The sequence below is a fragment of the Salmo salar genome, chromosome 11 (genome assembly GCF_965601325.2).
Source record: "Salmo salar chromosome 11, fSalSal1, whole genome shotgun sequence".
Taxonomy (NCBI): Eukaryota; Metazoa; Chordata; class Actinopteri; order Salmoniformes; family Salmonidae; genus Salmo; species Salmo salar.
In genome coordinates this window covers 31,275,490-31,301,922 of record NC_138301.1, presented here as the reverse complement: position 1 = coordinate 31,301,922, position 26,433 = coordinate 31,275,490, and the positions used below count along the sequence as shown (strand labels likewise).

The following is a 26,433-nucleotide window of genomic DNA, read 5'->3' as shown; positions in this document are numbered from 1 at the left end:
TTTTTGAAATTTTTGCAAAAAAACAATAAAAATAATTACTGAAATACTTGAATTACATAAGTATTCAGACCCTTTGCTATGATACTCGAAATTGAGCTCAGGTGCATTCTGTTTCCATTGATCATCCTTGAGATGTTTCTACAACTTGATTGGAGTCCACCTGTGGTAAATTCAATTGTTTGGACATGATTTGGAAAGGCACATACCTGTCTATATAAGGTCCCACAGTTGACAGTGTATGTCAGAGCAAAAACCAAGCCATGAGGTCGAAGGAATTGTCTGTAGAGCTCCGAGACAGGATTGTGTCAAGGCACAGATCTGGGGAAGGGTACCAAAACAATTCTGTAAACAATTGAAGGTCCCCAAGAACACCGTGGCCTCCATCAATGTAAGAAGTTTGGAACCACCAAGACTCTTCCTAGAACTGGCAGCCCGGACAAACTGAGCAATCAGGGGAGAAGGGTCTTGGTCAGGGAGATGACCAAGAACCCGATGGTCACTCTGACAGAGCTCCACAGTTCCTCTGTGGAGATGGGAGAACCTTCCAGAAGGACAACCATCTCTCCAGCACTCCACCAATCAGGCCTTTATGGTAGAGTGGCCAGACGGAAGCCACTCCTCAGTAAAAGGCACATGACAGCCCGCTTGGAGTTTGACAAAAGACACCTAAATGACTCTCAGACCATGAGAAACAAGATTCTCTGGTCTGATGAAACCAAGATTGAACTCTTTGGCCTGAATGTCAAGCGTCACGTCTGGAGGAAACCTGGCACCTACTGTGAAGCATGGTGGTGGCAGCATCATGATGTGTTGATGTTTTTCAGCGGCAGGGACTGAGAGACTAGTCAGGATCAAGGGAAAGATGAACGGAACAAAGTACTGAGAGATCTTTGATGAAAACCTTCTCCACAGCGCTCAGGACATCAGACTGGGGCGATGGTTCACCTTCCAACAGGGCAATGACCCTAAGCACACAGCCTAGACAGTGCAGGAGTGGCTTCGGGACAAGTCTCTGAATGTCCTTGAGTGGCCCACCCAGAGTCCGGACTTGAACCCGATCAAAAATCTCTGGAGAGACCTGAAAATAGCTGTGCAGCGACGCTCCCCATCCAACCAGACAGAGCTTGAGAGGATCTGCAGAGAAGAATGGGAGAAACTGCCCAAATACAGGTGTGCCAAGCTTGTAGCGTCATACCCAAGAAGACTCAAGGCTATAATCGCTGCCAAAGGTGCTTCAACAAAAAGGGTAAAGGGTCTGAATACTTATGTAAATGTGATATTTCCATTTTATTTTTTTATATTTTCAAAAAAAACAATAATCCTGTTTTTGTTTTGTTATTATGGGGTATTGTGTGTAGTTTGACGAGGGGAAAAACGATTTAATCAATTTTAGAATAAGGCTGTAATATAATAAAATGTGGAATAAGTCAATGGGCCTGAATACGTTCCGAATGCACTGTATATACAAAAGTATGTTTGACACCCCTTCAAATTAGTGGATTTGGCTATTTTTGCTGACAGGTGTATAAAATCAAGCACACAGCCTTGCAATTTCCTTAGACAAACATTGGCAGTAGAATGGCCTTAATGAAGAGCTCAATGACTTTCAACGTGGCACCGTCATAGGATGCCACTTTTCCAACAAGTCAGTTCGTCAAATGTCTGCCCTGCTAGAGCTGCCCTAGTCAACTGTAAGTGCTGTTATTGTGAAGTCGAAATGTCTAGGAGCAACAACGGCTCACCTGTAAAGTGGTAGGCCACACAAGCTCACAGAACAGGACTGCGGAGTGTTGAAGCGCGTAGCACATAAAAAGCGTTTTCCTTGGTTGGGACACTCACTACCGAGTTCCAAACTGCCTCTGGAAGCAACGTTAGCACAAGAACTGTTCGTCAGGAGCTTCATGAAATGGGTTTCCATGGCCGAGCAGCCGCACACAAGCCTAAGATCACCATGCTCAATGCCAAGCGTCACCTGGAGTGGTGTAAAGCTCACCGCCATTGTACTCTGGAGCAGTGGAAACGCGTTCTCTGGAGTGATGAATCACACTTTATCATCTGGCAGTCCGACAGTTGAATCTGGGTTTGGCAGGAGAACGCTACCTACCCCAATGTGTAGTGCCAACTGTAAAGTTTAGTGGGGAAGGAATGATATTCTGGGGATGTTTTTCATGGTTCGTAGTAGGCCCCTTAGTTGCATTAAAGGGAAGTCTTAACACTACAGCATGCAATGACATTCTAGACGGTTCTGTGCTTCCAACTTTGTGGCAACAGTTTGGGGAAAGCCCTTTCCTGTTTCAGCATGACAATGCCCCTGTGCACAAAGTGAGGTTCATACAGAAATGGTTTGTCGAGATCGGTGTGGAAGAACTTGACTGGCCTGCACAGAAGCCCTAAACTCAATCTCATCGAACACCTTTGGGATGATTTGGAACGCCGACTGCGAGCCAGGCCTAATCGGCCAATATCAGTGCCTGACCTTACTAATGCTCTTGTGGCTGAATGGAATCAAGTCCCTGCAACAATGTCCCAACATTTAGTGGAAAGCCTTCCCAGAAGAGTGGAGGCTGTCATAGCAGCAAAGGGGGGACCAACTCCATATTAATGCCCATGATTTTGGAGTGAGATGTTTGATGAACAGGTGTCCACATACTTTTGGTCATGTAGTGTATATTCCTTTAGGACTGGTGCTGCGGGTTTGGCGAGGTGAGGCCACGGACGCATGTTGGCGCGCACTTCACAACAGTGGCGACAAGAAAGATCCAACATGAAGTGAGGAAGGGAGGAGCAGAAAGAACATTTTCAATTATAAAAAATCACGTGGAGAGAGAGAGAGCAAGCTGATTTAAAAGCTCTGAATGTATATCGTCTATCTCTCATGAGAAGGCGAGTCTTAAAGTTCCATCAGAATGGGCAGTCTCTCCTCAGACGCAGCAGGACGACAGCATCAACGGGTCATGGAGAGGTGTCCGTAGCTTCACAAGTACGGACCAACCGTGGCTCCTCTTCTATTTATACGGGTTTAAATGTGCTTTAATAACGATACTATACATCACTGACTATACTATTGTAATTTTAACTGATATGTTATGGTGTATTGATGCCAGTTTGTATCAATTTGATTTATTAACCAATGTTGCTTAGCTGCGTTCAAGAAATACGCACAGGGATTATGAGAAATATGCAGGAGCAATGGAATAGCCTAAGCCTATTCTACGACATTCACTTGTTATTTACGTTTATTTTAACATTTTGAAATATGTTTCCAATTGCATGACTAGTAGTTTATATGATTTAATATAATATATGTCAATGTATTTGTAAAATATGACTGAGGTTTCTGAAAAAATTGAAATCCCTTTCTATCACTCATATATTGCCTATTCCTCTCTGTGCGCTAGTGTAGCTATAAAACTTTTCATAACTATTCCACCTCTGCAAACTATTTGTTTTACCTCTCTAGCCGATGAATGCGGTGGAGTCCACTGTAGTTCGTGGAGAAAATAGTCACTTATGCAGAGTTTGCCTTTCCACGCTAGCGGGACTCCCATCGTCATCACGGTCCACTGCAGCGCGAGCATCACCTCCGCCACGGATACTTCCTCCGTGCGGTGAGAGCACAAGGCCGTCGGCGAGCTGCACACCGACACCGGAGAAAAGATGAACATCCAGGTCCTGCCAGACCACAAGCTGTCATCAGTGGCCCCGCTGAAACCCTGCAATGTGGAGAAGAAGGAAGTGGAACTGATACTGGTGATGGACCAAAATGGGGTCCAGTATACCAGTTCGACCATCATGCCCACCCCCAGCATGCACAGCACCCCCTGCACGGCTGAGGAGCTGGAGGAGAGAGAAACATGGGGAAAGAAAATAGACTTTCTCCTTTCCGTCATAGGCTTCGCAGTGGACTTGGCCAATGTCTGGAGATTCCCTTACCTCTGCTACAAGAATGGAGGTGGTGAGTGAACTGTTATAACTTCTGTAAAGACTTCTGTTAAGACTTTCCCAGGTTCCTTTGGAACTATCCTCGTAGAGAACCAGGCTTGGTATGGCAACGCGAGACTGCTTTGGAACTAATATCAAGTTTGTTTTACTGTTGTGAAATAACTTTCTTCGTGAGTTTATGATAAAATGTGCCAATCTGTTAGTTTGTATGCTACCATACGTACCAGTCACTACTAGTCAGTGATTTTTTTGAAATCCCCAAATAGCTTTGCGCAGGCTTTCTTGAGCCAAGAGGCTTTGCTGGTAAGAGGGAAACGGAAATACCTCACTGCATAAATTCATTCAGGTCAGTGTGGTTGACTCAACTGCAAATACATTCACTGTATCTGGGTGCTACTGTATCTTACTGTAAAGGGTTGATTATAACCCATTCACACCAGTTGCTGGCTCGTAAGTGCTTTATTGCTGATGGCACATGTTAGGAAATATTTAAATACTCACAGTTGAACAGATAGCTATGCAAATATGTAAATAATGAATAACTTAATTTAAATCTGTCTAGATCAGTGGTGTAGAACCCATTCTTCCTGCGGGCCGCATTCGGTCTTCACCAGGGTCTGGGGGACCACACTTAAAATGTATTATATTTCCTCGCAGTCAAAATTTGCTAAACAATTGTCCTAACTATTGGTTTGGGAATTTTGAATGGGCTCGAGGGCCAGATCCAGCCTGCAGGCCTCGATATGTGGTCTAGACCGTTAAGAGTTACAGCCTGGTCTCATAATCTAGACTTAACATAGTAAAAATGTATCCCTGACACTCAAATTAGTATGACATGTTACTTTTGGTATGGTTACATAAGACAGATGGTTGGGGTGGGTGGGCGTATAATGCTAACTTCTAGCAATCCAAAGGTTGCGAGTTCGAATCTCATGACAGACAACATTAGCTCATTAGCAACTTTTCATCTACTTGCTACTTTGCAAATACTTAGCATGTTAGCTAACCTTTCCCAAACCTTATCCCTTTTAGCTAACCTTTACCCTAACTCATAATCTTAACCCTAACCCCTAGCCTAGATAACGTTTGCCAGATAGCTAACATTAGCCACCTAGCCACCTAGCTAGAATTTGTAACATATCATAAGTTCTGCAAATTCGTAACATATTGTACGTTTTGCTAATTTGTAACATATAATACGAATTGTGATTCTTAACATATACTAAATGTGATGCCTCGGATTTACGTACATAATAATACAATATGCTCTGAGACCAGGTTAAGAGCAAATAATATTGGTTTAGCCATATTTCAGTGGCTCAGTAGTGGTGGTGGAACATGTAAGCAAATCACTTGTAATATGTGTACTGCATTTGTTTGTTAAGAAGAGTTTTAGATAACATCTGTTAGAAGTGCCAATGGGTTATGACAAATCTGAAGAATGAACAACAAAGCAAAGGCTAACTACAGAGATTATTGATTGCCAACAATGACCAAAACAAGTGTCCAAAACAAGAGAAAACATCAAATCTGCACCTGAATATATCTATAATCGAGCCGAGTGAATGTTAACAAACCAAAGGTCCTTGTTAATTACAAAATGACATTTTGGGTTTGCCACCACAGACCTTCAGTAGCTTGTTGTAATAACAGTGATTACTAGTGTTTACTAGATTTCCTGTCCCCTTTGGCAGCATTACACTTCACGTGGTGAAAATAGACGTGTATCTTTATCTGGTGAACTGTGTTGCAGTGTTGTGTCCTGTGGTGCCAACTCTTCAGCTGTGGGTCATGTTCATTTGGCGCTCTCTGAAAGGCTGTAATGCAGCCCAACGCTCAGCTCTTTGTTAAAATGTTGCATACAATATATTTTTTATTATACTAGATGAAGGGAATTTTATTCTTCCTAGAATTCACTGGAACATTAAAAGCTACCATGCATGGACAATTCACTGTCTGTGCCTGGAGAGTCCATGTTGATGTCTGTTTCATGTGATTTTTCTTTAGATATCATCATCAACACAAATTGCTAGGGCGAAAAACACCCACAAAATGCTAAATATGTTGTCTTGGCTGCAACACAAATGCCAAAAGGATCACCTTCAAAAACGTTGTTTTGTGGGTTTTTGTCGTGATTTCAGGTGCCTTTCTAATCCCCTACATTCTGTTCCTGGTGATTGCTGGGATGCCTCTGTTCTATATGGAACTAGCCCTGGGACAGTACAATAGGGAAGGAGCTGCTACAGTCTGGAAGATCTGCCCTGTCTTTAAAGGTGAGCTTTCTCACTCTCTCCCATCTCTGTATTCCATCTCTTTCCTGACCTCTGCCTCATCTCCCACCTCTCACCTTCTCAAGGCTCCTGGCCTCTCTTTTCTTCTCTATCTTTGAACATCTCTCTCTTTTTTCACTCACCACTTGTCCTTTCCCCTCCTTCCTTTCCCCGCTCTTTTAATGTTCCTTCCCAGTGGGCACACCACATCATTTCAATAGGGACAATGTTGACAAGATGTTGATGAATGAGATTGCAACCTATATTCACCCACTCAAAAAGACAGCCAAAAGTTTGTTGAATTACCCATGTGTTATCAGTGACCACGTTTAAAGGCACAAAGTATTCCGGATAGTAGCTCATATCCCGCTTAAGGTCTTATTCGGTATAAGCTGTTTACATGCACCTTTGATATTTTGTCAGTATTATGGATCCCCATTAGCTGCTGCCAAGGCAGAAGCTACTCTTCCTGGGGTCCAACAAAAATTACGGCCGTAATATAGATGGTATATCCCGCTCGTGAGTATCCCTGTAACCATGAATAAACGGAATACTTCTAATTTAAGTTCATTTGGGTTAAATGGAATCGTAACTGAACTATGGACACTGACTGTAGGCCTATAACCTCTCACATGTAGTGTAATATAATATTAACTCTTGCAGAATTATGCATTTCTTGCAGTGAAATTATACAACAAATGCTAATTTTGTCTCGGGAACAGTAGTTAAGAAATATAATTTCTTTCTTTCAGCATATCTTGAGAAAATGCAAATGCTTGTGTAATGTGTTATCTTTCACACTGTTATCAAATCAAATCAAATTTATTTATATAGCCCTTCGTACATCAGCTGATATCTCAAAGTGCTGTACAGAAACCCAGCCTAAAACCCCAAACAGCAAGCAATGTATGTGAAAGAAGCACGGTGGCTAGGAAAAACTCCCTAGGAAAAACTCCCTAGAAAGGCCAAAAACCTAGGAAGAAACCTAGAGAGGAACCAGGCTATGAGGGGTGGCCAGTCCTCTTCTGGCTGTGCAGGGTGGATATTATAACAGAACATGGTCAAGATGTTAAAATGTTCATAAATGACCAGCATGGTCAAATAATAATAATCATAGTAGTTGTCGAGGGTGCAACAAGCACGTCCGGTGAACAGGTCAGGGTTCCATAGCCGCAGGCAGAACAGTTGAAACTGGAGCAGCAGCACGGCCAGGTGGACTGGGGACAGCAAGGAGTCATCATACCAGGTAGTCCTGAGGCATGGTCCTAGGGCTAAGGTCCTCCGAGAGAAAGACAGAAAGAGAGAAAGAGAGAATTAGAGAGAGCATATTTAAATTCACACAGGACACCGGATAAGACAAGAGAAATACTCCAGATGTAACAGACTGACCCTAGCCCCCCGACACATAAACTACTGCAGCATAAATACTGGAGGCTGAGACAGGAGGGATCAGAAGTTATGCAAGCAGTTATGCAAGCAGACAGTATTTCAACCACATAAAATATGCACCAAAGACGAACTAAAGTCTTATCCGAAATATGTTTCGTCGTTTTCTCAGCTTTTAATTTTCTTAAAACAGGTGAAACTGATGACATTTGGACAGACAACTTTACCGGTGTTAACTAGATTACTAATGCATTCATTTTATCCATGGAAGACATTATTTTGGTGAGCACTACTTTATTTAGTCTTCTGGGGCAACAAGTCATTTTAATTTTTTTTTAATTTAACATTTATTTTACTAGGCAGAAGATGTAACTAGGCAGAAGTTATGACAGAAGAGAAGCTGCATGTATCAATCTTTAGTTGACAAACAAATGGCAAATGCTGGAAATTATAATTTGGCCTCCCAAATGTCAGAAATTATAATCAGAAACGTAATTTAAATTGTAGTAAATTAATTATAGTAGACTAAATTCTTATGGAATTATTTTTGTGGATCGAACTGAGCAGTTAACCTATTTTTTGAAGTGATTAGTTTGACAATCAGATGAAAACATCATCACACAACACTCCTGATATGTGAAACTGAGCCTGACAGCACAGACCACAGAAACAACAGTAAATGGGATAGGATGTTTACATGCCACAGTATCCCGTCTTAAATCAGCCTGTCCCAGGCATCTTATCCAGGTTTCTTATAGCCGGGATTCAAGCTTTTTCAGGTTATTGTAAACTGGATGTGATGTTTATATGCATCAACTCAAACACAGAATACTTGAGTATCCTGAATAATAACGGGATAATGATGTGCATGTAAACATGGTCAGTATGCGTTCAACCATCTAAAAGCAAAACCAATGTCTGGTTTTGGTTAAGGTGTCACCTAAATGTGTATCAATGCACTTTAAGCCATTTTAAAAGCACCCAAAGTTGAAATGGGAACACAATGACAGTGATTTTGCTGATTAATACAACAACTTAATGTGTTATCACTGTGCTTCTGTCACGCCCTGACCATAGAGAGCCTTTTATTCTCTATGTTGGTTAGGTCGGGGTGTGACTAGAGTGGGTAATCTAGGTTGTCTATTTCTTTGTTGGCCTGGTATGGTTCCCAATCAGAGGCAGCTGTTTTTCATTGTCTCTGATTGGGAATCATATTTAGGCAGCCATTTCCCCACTGTGTTTTGTGGGATCTTGTTTTGTTTATGTGTAGTTGCCTGTGAGCACTTCACTTGCTTCACGTTTCGTTTGTTCGTTTATTGTTTTGTATTTGCTATAGTTTCACTTTATAATAAAGATGTGGAACGCTACGTACGCTGCGCCTTGGTCCAGTTCTTACGACTAACGTGACAGCTTCATGTAATCGCACAACCAAATGACCTCGATTGCAGTTGAGATTACATTAAAAGTATATACATGATGCAAGTGATCAAACCCACTGGCTACAGGTTATCTACAAGTCTCTGCTAGGTAAAGCCCCGCCTTATCTTAGCTCACTGGTTACCATAGCAGCACCCACTCATAGCACGTGCTCCAGCAGGTATATCTCACTGGTCACCCCCAAAGCCAATTCCTCCTTTGGTCGTCTTTCCTTCCAGTTCTCTGCTGCCAATGACTGGAACGAACTGCAAAAATCTCTGAAGCTGGAGACTCATATCTCCCTCACAAGCTTTAAGCACCAGCTGTCAGAGCAGCTCACAGATCACTGCACCTGTACACAGCCCATCTAGCTACCTACCTCATCCCCATACTGTATTTATTTATCTTGCTCCTTTGCACCCCAGTATCCCTACTTGCACATTCATCTTCTGCACATCTACCATTCCAGTGTTTAATTGCTATATTGTAATTACTTCGCCACCATGGCCTATTTATTGCCTTAACTCCCTTATCTTACCTCATTTGCACTCACTGTATATAGACTTTTTGTTTTATTTTGTTCTACTGTATTATTGACTGTATGTTTTGTTTATTCCATGTTTAACTCTGTGTTGTTGTATGTGTCGAATTGCTATGCTTTATCTTAGCCAGGTCGCAGTTGCAAATGAGAACTTGTTCTCAACTAGCCTACCTGGTTAAATAAAGGTGAAATAATATATATATATTTTTAAATGCCGTTGGAGATTCCGGGCAGATTATTTTAGAAATTGGGAAGATCTCCACAGACCTGCGATCTTCAACATGTCTGCTTTATATGATTACATAAGAAGACATTTATAGTTACAGTGTCACTATTTGAAGGAGATGTATCTTCTGCTTGGAAAGTTTCATCTGTGCCACTGAGTCTGGCTTTAATTCCAATTTCGCTTGATTTCAAATTTAATCCACAAGTTAATAATGAATATGTTGGATTCAACGGCTCCATCTCAACCAAAAATCTAAGTTATAGAACAGGACAAAATCAAATCAAATCAAATCAAACTTTAAATGCACTTTAAATAAAGTTGTATTTGATTTTGTCCTGTTCTATAACTTAGATTTTTGGTTGAGATGGAGCCATTGAATCCAACATATTCATTATTAACTTGTAGATTACATTTGAAATCAAGCTAAACTTGAAACCCTAGGCCTATTTATTGTCTATTTTTAAGTTGAATTGAAACAATAGTTGTTGATGCAATGGCTATATAGGCCTAAATAGTATCATTAATGCTATATGTTAAACCTCTGTTAAACCTACCCTTTGGAAATGACTTTAATAGCAACAGTATCTATTTAATTTTTAAGTGGAGATCTCTCATTCTCACGATAGCACAATGGTGTCAGTGATACATTTCAAAGCAAAGCACGGCTGGGCTTTTTTAAAACCGTGGTTGGGAGACCAAAGAGAGAGCTGTAGATAGAGACATTCTCCAGTAAGAGGTGCTGCCCAGTAAGAGGTGCTGCAAATCCAATGTATTTTACACACAGAGTCCACGTCACAATACGTTGACAGATTACATTGAAACAACGTTGATTCAACCAGTTTGTACCCACTGGGTTTCCCCTATAATCTCCTTCATTCATCTCTCTCTCCTTTCTCCTATATACAGTGCCTCTCTTTTTCATTTTCCTGTCTTCAGCTCTCCCTGCCCACTTTTCCAAAAGCCTTGTACAGAGGAGCGAGGAAGGAGAGATGTGGTCTTTTAGAAGTATCCAGTAAATCTCAAGACACTGTACAACAATAAACATACAATAGATATACTGTAGAAACATAGATATGCATTGTAATGAAGATGGACACATAAAGGCTGTTTGTTGATTAGTTTTACTACTGACAGCCTTATCACCATGACATACTGTTACCACACACACCATGACATACTGTTACCACACACACCATGACATACTGTTACCACACACACCATGACATACTGTTACCACACACACCATGGCATACTGTTACCACACACACCATGACATACTGTTACCACACACACCATGGCATACTGTTACCACACACACCATGACATACTGTTACCACACACACCATGACATACTGTTACCACACACACCATGGCATACTGTTACCACACACACCATGGCATACTGTTACCACACACACCATGGCATACTGTTACCACACACACCATGACATACTGTTACCACACACACCATGACATACTGTTACCACACACACCATGGCATACTGTTACCACACACACCATGGCATACTGTTACCACACACACCATGACATACTGTTACCACACACACCATGGCATACTGTTACCACACACACCATGGCATACTGTTACCACACACACCATGACATACTGTTACCACACACACCATGGCATACTGTTACCACACACACCATGACATACTGTTACCACACACACCATGGCATACTGTTACCACACACACCATGGCATACTGTTACCACACACACCATGACATACTGTTACCACACACACCATGGCATACTGTTACCACACACACCATGGTATACTGTTACCACACACACCATGACATACTGTTACCACACACACACCATGACATCTGAACTGTTGAACCTGAAAGCTTCACCAGAAGTTTACAGGCAGTGTTGTAATTTACAGTATGTTACACATTGTCTATTGTATATTGTTGTTTGGCCGGCAGGGATGTCCTCGTCCCATTGCGCTCTAGCGACTCCTGTGGCGGGCCGGGCGCATGCACACGGACACAGTTGCCAGGTGTACGGTGTTTCCTCTGACACGTTGGTGTGGCTGGCTTCCAGGTTAAGCGGGCATTGTGTCAAAAAGCAGTGCAGCTTGGTTGTGTTGTGTTTCGGATTACTCATGGCTCTGTGTCCATACGGGAGTTGCAGCGACAAGACTGTAACTACCAATTGGATACCATGAAATTGGGGAGAAAAAGGGGTAAAAGTAAAAAAGACAATGTTAAACTGACGTTGTTAAGTTCATCTGCTGCTTGTTCTGATGGTAGAGTTATAGCACATCACATGTTGCTCAAATAATACATTGAATCAGGTGAAATAAGGGGTTGAATCCTCAAGTTTCCTCAAGTCCTTTTTTTTTACATAATACTAGCTGGTATTCCACTGCTGTGCTTGTTTTTCAGTAGTCTCTGCTGTCCAAGGTCTTGTGGATACATGCTGCATAGTTTGGTTTGATATTTGTGTTCCCTCACACATACACATTTATGATTGGCATTACACAGGAGTAGCAGCATTCCACCCTCTGCAACCCTATGTAACCTACAGTATGTAACCATTCTCTCTCTCTCTCTCTCTCTCTCTCTCTCTCTCTCTCTCTCCTCTCTCTCTCTCTCTCTCTCTCTCTCTCTCCTCCCGCTCTCTGTTTCTCTCTCTGTTTCTCTCGTTCCCTCAGGTGTGGGCTACACTGTGATCATCATAGCGTTGTATGTGGGTTTCTACTACAACGTCATCATAGCCTGGTCCCTGTACTACCTGTTCTCCTCTATGACCAGTGAGCTGCCCTGGCTCCATTGTGGAAACGCCTGGAACAGTCCGAACTGCACAGACCCCAAGCTACTAAACGGATCCTTCCTGGGCAACGGGACGTCTTATGCCAAGTACAAGATGACGCCGGCTGCAGAGTTCTATGAGTGAGTACAGTGGGTTATCTCCCTGTTCTATGAGTGTGTACAGTGGGTTCTATCCCTGTTCTATGAGTGAGTACAGTGGATTATGTCACTGTTCTATGAGTGAATACAGTGGGTTCTGTCCCTGTTCTATGAGTGAGTACAGTGGGTTCTATCCCTGTTCTATGAGTGAGTACAGTGGATTATGTCACTGTTCTATGAGTGAATACAGTGGGTTCTGTCCCTGTTCTATGAGTGAGTACAGTGGGTTCTGTCCCTGTTCAATGAGTGAGTACAATGGGTTCTGTCCCTATTCTATGAGTACAGTGGGTTCTGTCCCTGTTCAATGAGTGAGTACAGTGGGTTCTGTCCCTGTTCTATGAGTGAGTACAGTGGGTTCTGTCCCTATTCTATGAGTACAGTGGGTTCTGTCCCTGTTCAATGAGTGAGTACAGTGGGTTCTGTCCCTGTTCTATGAGTGAGTACAGTGGATTATGTACCTGTTCAATGAGTGAGTACAGTGGGTTCTGTCCCTGTTCAATGAGTGAGTACAGTGGATTATGTACCTGTTCAATGAGTGAGTACAGTGGATTATGTCTCTGTTCAATGAGTGAGTACAGTGGGTTCTGTCCCTGTTCTATGAGTAAGTACAGTGGGTTCTGTCCTGTTCTATGAGTGAATACAGTGGGTTCTGTCCTGTTCCTGTTCTATGAGTGAGTACAGTGGATTATGTTCCTGTTCTATGAGTGAGTACAGTGGATTATGTCCCTGTTCAGTGAGTGAGTACAGTGGGTTCTGTCCTGTTCCTGTTCTATGAGTGAGTACAGTGGATTATGTACCTGTTCAATGAGTGAGTACAGTGGATTAGGTCCCTGTTCAATGAGTGAGTACAGTGGGTTCTATGCCTGTTCAATGAGTGAGTACAGTGGGTTCTGTGCCTGTTCAATGAGTGAGTACAGTGGATTCTGTCCTGTTCTATGAGTGAGTACAGTGGGTTCTGTGCCTGTTCAATGAGTGAGTACAGTGGATTCTGTCATATTCCTGTTCTATGAGTGAATACAGTGGGTTCTGTCCCTGTTCTATGAGTGAGTACAGTGGATTATGTCCCTGTTCAATGAGTGAGTACAGTGGGTTCTGTGCCTGTTCAATGAGTGAGTACAGTGGATTCTGTCATATTCCTGTTCTATGAGTGAATACAGTGGGTTCTGTCCCTGTTCTATGAGTGAGTACAGTGGATTATGTCCCTGTTCAATGAGTGAGTACAGTGGGTCGCCGTTCTGGTGGCGGGGCTGTGCCTGCAATGAGTGAGTACAGTGGATTCTGTCCGCATGAGTGGTCGGGGCTGTGCCTGCAATGAGTGGTCGGGACGTCACCGCAGGTGGCGTGGTCTGTCTTGTTCCTGTTCTATGAGTGAGTATAGTGGATTATGTCCCTATTCTATGAGTGAGTAAAGTGGGTTCTGTCCCTGTTCTATGAGTGAGTACAGTGGATTATGTACCTATTCAATGAGTGAGTACAGTGGGTTCTGTCCCTGTTCTATGAGTGAGTACAGTGGATTATGTCCCTGTTCCTGTTCTATGAGTGAGTACAGTGGGTTCTGTCCTGTTCCTGTTCTATGAGTGAGTACAGTGGATTATGTTCCTGTTCTATGAGTGAGTACAGTGGATTATGTCCCTGTTCAATGAGTGAGTACAGTGGATTATGTCCCTGTTCCTGTTCTATGGTGAGTACAGTGGGTTCTGTCCTGTTCCTGTTCTATGAGTGAGTACAGTGGGTTCTGTCCTTGTTCTATGAGTGATTACAGTGGATTATGTTCCTGTTCAATGAATGAGTACAGTGGATTATGTCCCTGTTCAATGAGTGAGTACAGTGGGTTCTGTCCCTGTTCTATGAGTAAGTACAGTGGGTTCTGTCCTATTCTATGAGTGAGTACAGTGGGTTCTGTCCTGTTCCTGTTCTATGAGTGAGTACAGTGGATTATGTTCCTGTTCTATGAGTTAGTACAGTGGATTATGTCCCTGTTCCTGTTCTATGAGTGAGTACAGTGGGTTCTGTCCTGTTCCTGTTCTATGAGTGAGTACAGTGGGTTCTGTCCTTGTTCTATGAGTGATTACAGTGGATTATGTTCCTGTTCAATGAATGAGTACAGTGGATTATGTCCCTGTTCAATGAGTGGGTACAGTGGGTTCTGTCCCTGTTCTATGAGTAAGTACAGTGGGTTCTGTCCTGTTCTATAAGTGAGTACAGTGGGTCCTGTCATGTTCTGTGAGTGAGTACAGTGGGTTCTGTCATGTTCTATGAGTGAATACAGTGGGTTCTGTCCTGTTCCTGTTCTATGAGTGAGTAAAATGGGTTCTGTCCTGTTCTATGAGTGAGTACGGTGGATTATGTACCTGTTCAATGAGTGAGTACAGTGGATTATGTTCTTGTTCTATGAGTGAGTACAGTGGGTTCTGTCCTGTTCCTGTTCTATGAGTGAGTACAGTGGATTATGTCCCTGTTCCTGTTCTATGAGTGAGTACAGTGGATTATGTCCCTGTTCCTGTTCTATGAGTGAGTACAGTGGGTTCTGTCCTGTTCCTGTTCTATGAGTGAGGACAGTGGGTTCTGTCCCTGTTCTATGAGTGAGTACAGTGGGTTCTGTCCTGTTCAGTGAGTGAGTACAGTGGATTATGTACCTGTTCAATGAGTGAATACAGTGGATTATGTCCCTGTTCAATGAGTGAGTACAGTGGATTATGTCTCTGTTCAATGAGTGAGTACAGTGGATTATGTCCCTGTTCTATGAGTGAGTACAGTGGGTTCTGTCCTGTTCCTGTTCTATGAGTGATTACAGTGGATTATGTTCCTGTTCAATGAATGAGTACAGTGGATTATGTCCCTGTTCAATGAGTGAGTACAGTGGGTTCTGTCCCTGTTCTATGAGTAAGTACAGTGGGTTCTGTCCTGTTCTATAAGTGAGTACAGTGGGTCCTGTCATGTTCTGTGAGTGAGTACAGTGGGTTCTGTCATGTTCTATGAGTGAATACAGTGGGTTCTGTCCTGTTCCTGTTCTATGAGTGAGTAAAATGGGTTCTGTCCTGTTCTATGAGTGAGTACGGTGGATTATGTACCTGTTCAATGAGTGAGTACAGTGGATTATGTTCTTGTTCTATGAGTGAGTACAGTGGGTTCTGTCCTGTTCCTGTTCTATGAGTGAGTACAGTGGATTATGTCCCTGTTCCTGTTCTATGAGTGAGTACAGTGGATTATGTCCCTGTTCCTGTTCTATGAGTGAGTACAGTGGGTTCTGTCCTGTTCCTGTTCTATGAGTGAGTACAGTGGGTTATGTCCCTGTTCCTGTTCTATGAGTGAGTACAGTGGATTATGTCCCTGTTCCTGTTCTATGAGTGAGGACAGTGGGTCCTTCCCTGTTCAGTGAGTGAGTACAGTGGATTATGTACCTGTTCAATGTTTGAATACAGTGGATTATGTCCCTGTTCAATGAGTGAGTACAGTGGATTATGTCTCTGTTCAATGAGTGAGTACAGTGGATTATGTCCCTGTTCTATGAGTGAGTACAGTGGGTTCTGTCCTGTTCCTGTTCTATGAGTGAGTACAGTGGATTATGTTCCTGTTCTATGAGTGAGTACAGTGGATTATGTTCCTGTTCTATGAGTGAGTACAGTGGGTTCTGTCCCTGTTCTTAGAGTGAGTACAATGGGTTCTGTCCTGTTCAGTGAGTGAGTACAGTGGATTATGTACCTGTTCAATGAGTGAGTACAGTGGATTATGTCCCTGTTCAATGAGTGAGTACAGTGGATTATGTTCCTGTTCTTAGAGTGCGTACAGTGGGTTCTGTCCCTGTTCTATGAGTGAGTACAGTGGGTTCTGTCCCTGTTCTATGAGTGAGTACAGTGGATTATGTCCCTGTTCAATGAGTGAGTACAGTGGGTTCTGTCCTGTTCCTGTTCTATGAGTGATTACAGTGGATTATGTTCCTGTTCAATGAATGAGTACAGTGGATTATGTCCCTGTTCAATGAGTGAGTACAGTGGGTTCTGTCCCTGTTCTATGAGTAAGTACAGTGGGTTCTGTCCTGTTCTATAAGTGAGTACAGTGGGTCCTGTCATGTTCTGTGAGTGAGTACAGTGGGTTCTGTCATGTTCTATGAGTGAATACAGTGGGTTCTGTCCTGTTCCTGTTCTATGAGTGAGTAAAATGGGTTCTGTCCTGTTCTATGAGTGAGTACGGTGGATTATGTACCTGTTCAATGAGTGAGTACAGTGGATTATGTTCTTGTTCTATGAGTGAGTACAGTGGGTTCTGTCCTGTTCCTGTTCTATGAGTGAGTACAGTGGATTATGTCCCTGTTCCTGTTCTATGAGTGAGTACAGTGGATTATGTCCCTGTTCCTGTTCTATGAGTGAGTACAGTGGGTTCTGTCCTGTTCCTGTTCTATGAGTGAGTACAGTGGATTATGTCCCTGTTCCTGTTCTATGAGTGAGTACAGTGGATTATGTCCCTGTTCCTGTTCTATGAGTGAGGACAGTGGGTCCTTCCCTGTTCAGTGAGTGAGTACAGTGGATTATGTACCTGTTCAATGTTTGAATACAGTGGATTATGTCCCTGTTCAATGAGTGAGTACAGTGGATTATGTCTCTGTTCAATGAGTGAGTACAGTGGATTATGTCCCTGTTCTATGAGTGAGTACAGTGGGTTCTGTCCTGTTCCTGTTCTATGAGTGAGTACAGTGGATTATGTTCCTGTTCTATGAGTGAGTATAGTGGATTATGTGTTCGGGGCGTGGGTTCTGGAGTGAGTGAGTACAGTGGGTTGCTGGTGGCGGGGCGCTGTTCTTAGAGTGAGTACAATGGGTTCTGTCCTGTTCAGTGAGTGAGTACAGTGGATTATGTACCTGTTCAATGAGTGAGTACAGTGGATTATGTCCCTGTTCAATGAGTGAGTACAGTGGATTATGTTCCTGTTCTTAGAGTGCGTACAGTGGGTTCTGTCCCTGTTCTATGAGTGAGTACAGTGGGTTCTGTCCCTGTTCTATGAGTGAGTACAGTGGATTATGTCCCTGTTCAATGAGTGAGTACAGTGGGTTCTGTCCTGTTCCTGTTCTATGAGTGAATACAGTGGATTATGTCCCTGTTCAATGAGTGAGTACAGTGGATTATGTCCCTGTTCAATGAGTGGGTACAGTGGGTTCTGTCCTGTTCTATGAGTGAGTACAGTGGGTTCTGTCCTGTTCTATGAGTGAGTACAGTGGGTTCTGTTCCTGTTCTATGAGTGAGTACAGTGGGTTCTGTCCCTGTTCAATGAGTGAGTACAGTGGGTTCTGTCCTGTTCTATGAGTGAGTACAGTGGGTCCTGTCCTGTTCTATGAGTGAGTACAGTGGGTTCTGTCCCTGTTCTATGAGTGAGTACAGTGGGTCCTGTCCTGTTCTCTGAGTGAGTACAGTGGGTTCTGTCTCTGTTCTATGAGTGAGTACAGTGGGTCCTGTCCTGTTCTCTGAGTGAGTACAGTGGGTTCTGTCCCTGTTCTATGAGTGAGTACAGTGGGTCCTGTCCTGTTCCTGTTCTTGACCTGTGCCTCTGATGTGTGTCTTGAGTCTGACCCTCCTCTGTCGCGGAATCTAAAAGATCAAATAAACCAGCCTTTTAACATGTTTCTCGTTGGGATAGACCTGACCTACAGTGCCAAATATGAACTGTGTCAAAATAAGTATTTTCATTAGAGACTAAATGTGTTAGAATTAGGCTTAACCTTTTCGAAGCTTGGTTATTTAGTCTGGCCACTTTTTAAAGTGGAAATTGTTCACTTAAGCATTTCATAAACAAGAAATAACTGTTTTAAAATGTATTATTAATGGCCTGTACAGTATGGCAGGTCTTCATAAATCAATATTTAGTTAGTGTACATCAGTGAGTGGACAGCAAACTGCACACACTCACTCTCATCACCTGCCATGAAACCCCTGCTTACTCACTCTACATCTTACCAAGACTGACCAGTATGAAGTCTAAAGTTCTGGAGTGGCTTGAGGAATAGATAAGCTTTGGACTTCTGCAGAGTCACAGTCTTACAGTGTGTTTTTAAGCTTCTGGGCCCTTGTCTCATTGAAGAGTGACTTTTACCATTCAGTAGGTTCTGATGACGTGGCTCAATCTGCTTACATGCTGAGCAGAACGTGTTCAGGCAACAAAGGCCTTTACTAAGCAATGAATCTAAATTGAAAGTGTTTTTATTGACTATAATTGCATCTCTGCATGGTACCAGTGTATATGACACTTCATTTTAGGTCAGCAAAATTCCTGGAGCTTTCAATAAATTCCCCGGTTTTCCAGAAATCCTGGTTGGAGGATTACAGATTTCCTGCTTATTCCCTCCTGATTCCAGGAACCCGCCTTTCCAGAATTTCGGGAAAACCAGAGAATTTATTGAACGTTTCAGGAATTTTGCAACCCTACTCATACTCAAACAATTCCACTGTGAAGTGGGCCACTGTCATTAAAACTTTTGTGCAGTATCCCCAAAATGTCTGAAGTCATCCGCCCATATACCGATTGCTCTACAGAAAGGCATAAAAAGCTTAGATGCTGCGTTTGAAGTTGACACGAATAGCCCCATCCGTTTGCACTTCAAAGAATTCCTTTCCAGAGCTCTGTGTGAAGATTACTTCTGCAGCCCAAAGGAAGTCGTCTGAAATGACTGGGACATACAGCAGCATCCTTATCCTGCAGCTGATGTGCAGTACAGAGTAGAGCGCCAGGGAGGCACCAACAAAACATTCTAAGCTTGCATTCCAAACTTTAATAGTGCACTATATAAGGAATAGTGAACCATTTGGGACGCAGCCTAAGAGTGCGTGACAGGCGGCCAATAAGAGCAGATGAAAGACCCTCTACCAGAATGCTGATCTGCATTGATGTCTCGTGTGTTTATGTAATCAACATCTCTGGATTTCCTCCAATGTTTTTCTCTCATCAATTCCTCTAAACTTGAATACAGTCAGTTCCCGTTACATCCTATTTTCTTTCTTTTAGCATAAAATCGCTCTCATTCTTTCAACCCAGTGATGTAGTGGTAAAAAAATAGGTGGGTAAACTCTGATCGCCATCTGTGGTGAATAAAGTTACTCTCCGTATACTTTCAATGCATTTTTGTGCAAAAGGTGGGTAAACTGTTGTGGGAAAAAAAGTTAGGTGAACAACGTTTACGTGCGTTTACCCTCCACTTAACCACTGCTTCTACCATACTGTAAGAATTATTCATAGACCTTCAATTCTTGGTAATTATAGGAAGTCAATGGAGTCAAGTTGGTTGCTTTTACAGCATATCTTCCTGCATTTATTTACCAGAAAATGTTGTTCTTTGTGTACTCTACCATCTTCACAGACCTTGAATACTCATTGGTGTATTGACAACGGCTCTATCAAAGAGCTTTAGGTCCATACTCTCCTGAGAGCCACTATATCCCAGTATTACTATAGTTGATTCTAGACAGGCTGAATGAAAAACACAGAGACCCAGGCAGTGGGAGCTCTAGAATAGACAGTGATTTTTCTCCCACAACACTTCTAATCTCATTGTATATTTCAGTAAGGCCTTGTGTGGGGGACATAAACCCCTGCTCCCACAGAGCTCCAAGAACAGGAACAAGGCCATCAGACCACTGCACGCTGCCACTGCACGCTCTGGGAGACATATTTCTCTCTCTCCTTCTTTCCCTCATTTTCTCCCTCTCCTTTTCTCCCTCTTTCTCTTTTTTCTTCTCTTTTTCTCCCTCTCTCTCTCACATTCTCTCTTTCTCTCTCCTTTTCCCCCTCGTTCTCTCTCTCATTTTCTACCTCTTTCTCACCTTTTCTCTCTCTTAAATTCTCCCTCTCTATCTCTTCCCCTCATGTTTTCCCTCTCTATTCGTTCTCTTTCTTTCTGACGTCAGTTTGCCTCCTTATGTAATGAGCAGTGATCTCTGAGAGTCTCAAGGAGCTGCAGGTGCTCTTAGTTCTGAGATATGGAGATTTGATCCTCCTGTATCCCCTAGAGATGAACAGAGACAGAGGAGACATTTTCTCAAGAGATTTTAGAGATTTGAGGGCATGTGGTTAACCTGTAACAACACACACACACACACACACACACACACACACACACACACACACACACACACACACACACACACACACACACACACACACACACACACACACACACACACCACACACACACACCACACACACACACCCCTTACTTTTCCTTTGCTGCTGCATTGCTCTGGTTCTCACACCAGGCCATGTTGATGTGTTGCTGTCCTCTCCTCAGCTGACTGAGGATGTGCTAGGCCCTCATTTCCTCTCCTATTAGGCCTTTATTATTGGTTTCATTGATCACGGCTGCCCTGCAATCTGTGGTGCTGCAGTGCAAAGGTCCCTGGAGTATAGTCATTAGTGTCATGGCAACGTCCCGGGGCGGACACACAGCAGGTGTCAGTTACAATGCTATCACAGGGGCTCAACATAGCTATCAACACCTAATGAGAGACTAGGATTCTCAGAAACCAAGCTGGGCTACCGAGAGGCTGGGTAAATATATACCTTCTGTGTTGATGGTGCTGATGGGTTGTCTCAGCTTATATCAATAAAGGTCAATCAGTCATGTAAGTTTATACAGTTTGAGTACAGATCAGATTGTTATATTAATTAGAGAATGCCATCAATAATATTACGCACAGTCAATGTAATGAAATATCCAAATATTTTGAGGACACTGCAAAATGTTCAGATATTTAAATACATTGACTTTGCGTAATATTATTGATGACATTCTCTAATTAATATAACAAACTGATCTGTACTCAACAAATGATCTGTATTTTTCTACCTTGATATAGTGAAATAGTGATAGTGGATTTGGATGTTTGAAGCAGGTGTTTATAATTGCAAGCACTGCTTAATTAAATGGCAAGAGCAAATCCAGTCCAAATGAAATCAACACAAATTGAGAGCCATTTTATTCTGTTAGCAGCTCAGATTATCCATTAAATAGCTTATCAAAAGGTTAGAACTCAGAACACCTCCGTTGGAAGTCTCACACAACCTTTATCGGTCTTAATTGAACAAGTCCACTGCTGGGAGATCAATACGTCATGTGTTCCAAGTCTAGACATTGTGAACACTCACAGGGGATCTGAAACATACACCAAGACCCGCTCAGACTTCTCTTTCCAATACCTTGGATGAAATGCCTTTTTAATGATACATAAGACAATAAGAAAACAGATTTATTTTGAATCAACATCAAATCTTGAAAATCTTGAAATATTTTATTGTTGTCCTCTTTATCAAAGTACCAGAATTGCCATTCACTCAAATCAAATATTTTAAATCAAATATCCAACCAAATACTCCCCCAACCAAATACTCCCCACAACCAAATACTCCTCCCCAACCAAATATTCCTCTCAACCAAATTCTCCTCCCCAACCAAATACTCCTCTCAACCAAATACTCCTCCCCAACCAAGTACTCCTCCCCAACCAAATACTCCTTTCAACCAAATACTCCTCCCCAACCAAAACTCCTCCCCAACCAAATACTCCTCTCAACCAAATACTCCTCCCCAACCAAATACTCCTTTCAACCAAATACTCCTCCCCAACCAAATACTCCTCCCCAACCAAATACTCCTTTCAACCAAATACTCCTCCCCAACCAAATACTCCTCCCCAACCAAATACTCCTCCCCAACCAAATACTCCTCCCCAACCAAATACTCCTCCCCAACCAAATACTCCTCCCCAACCAAATACTCCTCCCCAACCAAATACTCCACCCCAACCAAATACTCTCCCAACCAAATACTCCTCCCCAACCAAATACTCCTCCCCAACCAAATACTCCTCCCCAACCAAATACTCTCTCCGAACGTACTGTAGACACTTTCTACCCCTCTGCCCCTAACATATTGCTCTTGTCAGTTCCAGGAAAGCATTGACCCCATATTAGCCCTAACCTGATTTGGCCCTTTCCCCATACCTCCAAATGATTTCTCATTCACTGAGTAATGAGAATGTGTGTAAGCTAGAAATGCTTTTAGGCCATCGTCGCTGTGCTGTGCCAAGTTTTTCTGCTTGTTTTTTTAAGCACACCCTGTTGTTCACTGAGCGTATTAGTGGCTTTGTGTCGGACCGCTCATTGAGATTGTTGCAAATGACCAATCACGATGAGGGATCACCATCTGTGAACTCTAGCAAGCTTCAGACAACCGCTTTGAATGTGACTGTAACCTATCAAATGTTGCAATGGTAAAACGTTTGATATCATTTTTGCATGTGCGTGTGAATCCTCTCATAAATCTATTCCTACATCTGTGGTAGGTTATCAATCACACAGTTACATGGAATTAAGTTGGGCGTGATTTCTAGAATGTAATATCATGTGGACGAGGGGAGCCTGTAGACCACTGGATGGGAAAGAGAGTGATTGAGAAAGAGCAGAGGCTGAAGGACCTGGGCTGACCTGGGTCAGTGATTATGAACACATGGGGCTCTAAAAAGGGGCGAGGTAAGAGGATGGCCAAAAGCCTAGCTTCCTCAGGAGACTACTGCTTTAGACATGTTTCTCTCCCTCTGACTCTAGTTGTCTTCCTGCTTTAGACATGTTTCTCTCCCTCTGACTCTAGTTGGCCCCCTGCTTTAGACATGTTTCTCTCCCTCTGACTCTAGTTGTCTCCCTGCTTTAGACATGTTTCTCTCCCTCTGACTCTAGTTGTCTCCCTGCTTTAGACATGTTTCTCTCCCTCTGACTCTAGTTGTCTCTCTGCTTTAGACATGTTTCTCTCCCTCTGACTCTAGTTGTCTCTCTGCTTTAGACATGTTTCTCTCCCTCTGACTCTAGTTGTCTCTCTGCTTTAGACATGTTTCTCTCCCTCTGACTCTAGTTGGCTCCCTGCTTTAGACATGTTTCTCTCCCTCTGACTCTAGTTGTCTCCCTGCTTTAGACATGTTTCTCTCCCTCTGACTCTAGTTGTCTCTCTGCTTTAGACATGTTTCTCTCCCTCTGACTCTAGTTGGCTCTCTGCTTTAGACATGTTTCTCTCCCTCTGACTCAAGTTGTCTCTCTGCTTTAGACATGTTTCTCTCCCTCTGACTCTAGTTGTCTCCCTGCTTTAGACATGTTTCTCTCCCTCTGACTCTAGTTGTCTCTCTGCTTTAGACATGTTTCCTTCCCTCTGACTCTAGTTGGCTCTCTGCTTTAGACATGTTTCTCTCCCGCTAGTTGTCTCCCTGCTTTAGACATGTTTCTCTCCCTCTGACTCTAGTTGTCTCTCTGCTTTAGACATGTTTCTCTCCCTCTGACTCTAGTTGTCTCTCTGCTTTAGACATGTTTCTCTCCCTCTGACTCTAGTTGTCTCCCTGCTTTAGACATGTTTCTCTCCCTCTGACTCTAGTTGTCTCTCTGCTTTAGACATGTTTCTCTCCCTGTGACTCTAGTTGTCTCCCTGCTTTAGACATGTTTCTCTCCCTCTGACTCTAGTTCTCTCCCTGCTTTAGACATGTTTCTCTCCCTCTGACTCTAGTTGTCTCCCTGCTTTAGACATGTTTCTCTCCCTCTGACTCTAGTTGTCTCTGCTTTAGACATGTTTCTCTCCCTCTGACTCTAGTTGTCTCCCTGCTTTAGACATATTTCTCTCCCTCTGACTCTAGTTGTCTCCCTGCTTTAGACATATTTCTCTCCCTCTGACTCTAGTTGTCTCTCTGTTTTAGACATGTTTCTCTCCCTCTAACTCTAGTTGTCTCTCTGCTTTAGACATGTTTCCTTCCCTCTGACTCTAGTTGTCTCCCTGCTTTAGACATGTCTCTCTCCCTCTGACTCTAGTTGTCTCCCTGCTTTAGACATGTTTCTCTCCCTCTGACTCTAGTTGTCTCCCTGCTTTAGACATGTTTCTCTCCCTCTGACTCTAGTTGTCTCTCTGCTTTAGACATGTTTCTCTCCCTCTGACTCTAGTTGTCTCCTCGCTTTAGACATGTTTCTCTCCCTCTAACTCTAGTTGTCTCCCTGCTTTAGACATGTTTCTCTCCCTCTGACTCTAGTTGTCTCCCTGCTTTAGACATGTTTCTCTCCCTCTGACTCTAGTTGTCTCCCTGCTTTAGACATGTTTCTCTCCCTCTGACTCTAGTTGTCTCCTCGCTTTAGACATGTTTCTCTCCCTCTGACTCTAGTTGTCTCTCTGCTTTAGACATGTTCTCTCCCTCTGACTCTAGTTGTCTCCCTGCTTTAGACATGTTTCTCTCCCTCTGACTCTAGTTGGCTCCCTGCTTTAGACATGTTTCTCTCCCTCTGACTCTAATTGTCTCCCTGCTTTAGACATGTTCTCTCCCTCTGACTCTAGTTGTCTCTCTGCTTTAGACATGTTTCTCTCCCTCTAACTCTAGTTCTCTCTCTGCTTTAGACATGTTTCTCTCCCTCTGACTCTAGTTGGCTCTCTGCTTTAGACATGTTTCTCTCCCTCTGACTCTAGTTGGCTCCCTGCTGTAGACATGTTTCTCTCCCTCTGACTCTAATTGTCTCCCTGCTTTAGACATGTTTCTCTCCCTCTGACTCTAGTTGTCTCCCTGCTTTAGACATGTTTCTCTCCCTCTGACTCTAGTTGTCTCCCTGCTTTAGACATGTTTCTCTCCCTCTAGTTGTCTCCCTTCTTTAGACATGTTTCTCTCCCTCTGACTCGAGTTGTCTCTCTGCTTTAGACATGTTTCTCTCCCTCTGACTCTAGTTGTCTCCCTGCTTTAGACATGTTTCTCTCCCTCTGACTCTAGTTGTCTCCCTGCTTTAGACATGTTTCTCTCCCTCTGACTCTAGTTGTCTCCCTGCTTTAGACATGTTTCTCTCCCTCTGACTCTAGTTGTCTCTCTGCTTTAGACATGTTTCTCTCCCTCTGACTCCAGTTGGCTCCCTGCTTTAGACATGTTTCTCTCCCTCTGACTCTAGTTGTCTCCCTGCTTTAGACATGTTTCTCTCCCTCTGACTCTAGTTGGCTCCCTTCTTTAGACATGTTTCTCTCCCTCTGACTCTAGTTGTCTCTCTGCTTTAGACATGTTTCTCTCCCTCTGACTCTAGTTGTCTCCCTGCTTTAGACATGTTTCTCTCCCTCTGACTCTAGTTCTCTCTCTGCTTTAGGAATGTTTCTCTCCCTCTGACTCTAGTTGTCTCTCTGCTTTAGACATGTTTCTCTCCCTCTGACTCTAGTTGGCTCCCTGCTGTAGACATGTTTCTCTCCCTCTGACTCTAGTTGTCTCCCTGCTTTAGACATGTTTCTCTCCCTCTGACTCTAGTTGTCTCCCTGCTTTAGACATGTTTCTCTCCCTCTGACTCTAGTTGGCTCCCTTCTTTAGACATGTTTCTCTCCCTCTAGTTGTCTCCCTTCTTTAGACATGTTTCTCTCCCTCTGACTCTAGTTGTCTCCCTGCTTTAGACATGTTTCTCTCCCTCTGACTCTAGTTGACTCCCTTCTTTAGACATGTTTCTCTCCCTCTAGTTGTCTCTCTGCTTTACACATGTTTCTCTCCCTCTGACTCTAGTTGTCTCCCTGCTTTAGACATGTTTCTCTCCCTCTGACTCTAGTTGTCTCTCTGCTTTAGGAATGTTTCTCTCCCTCTGACTCTAGTTGTCTCTCTGCTTTAGACATGTTTCTCTCCCTGTGACTCTAGTTGTCTCTCTGCTTTAGACATGTTTCTCTCCCTCTGGCTCTAGTTGTCTCCCTGCTTT

General features: G+C 43.1%; 1 protein-coding gene across 2 annotated transcripts in view; it reads left to right on the top strand.

Annotated features, from left to right (window-relative positions):
* The first annotated feature begins 2,657 nt into the window (after window positions 1–2,657).
* Window positions 2,658–26,433, top strand: part of LOC106562421 (sodium-dependent noradrenaline transporter) — a 95,344-nt gene continuing 71,568 nt past the window's right edge. Inside the window, exons 1-4 of one of the 2 annotated variants that reach the window (XM_045689315.2) lie at window positions 2,658–2,980; window positions 3,461–3,955; window positions 6,084–6,215; window positions 12,468–12,705. In XM_045689315.2, the coding sequence (XP_045545271.1) occupies window positions 3,658–3,955; window positions 6,084–6,215; window positions 12,468–12,705 (668 nt within the window). In that variant the 5' untranslated portion in view covers window positions 2,658–2,980; window positions 3,461–3,657. The remainder of the gene's footprint in view (window positions 2,981–3,460; window positions 3,956–6,083; window positions 6,216–12,467; window positions 12,706–26,433) is intronic. The other variant, XM_014127300.3, reaches the window with a different exon arrangement.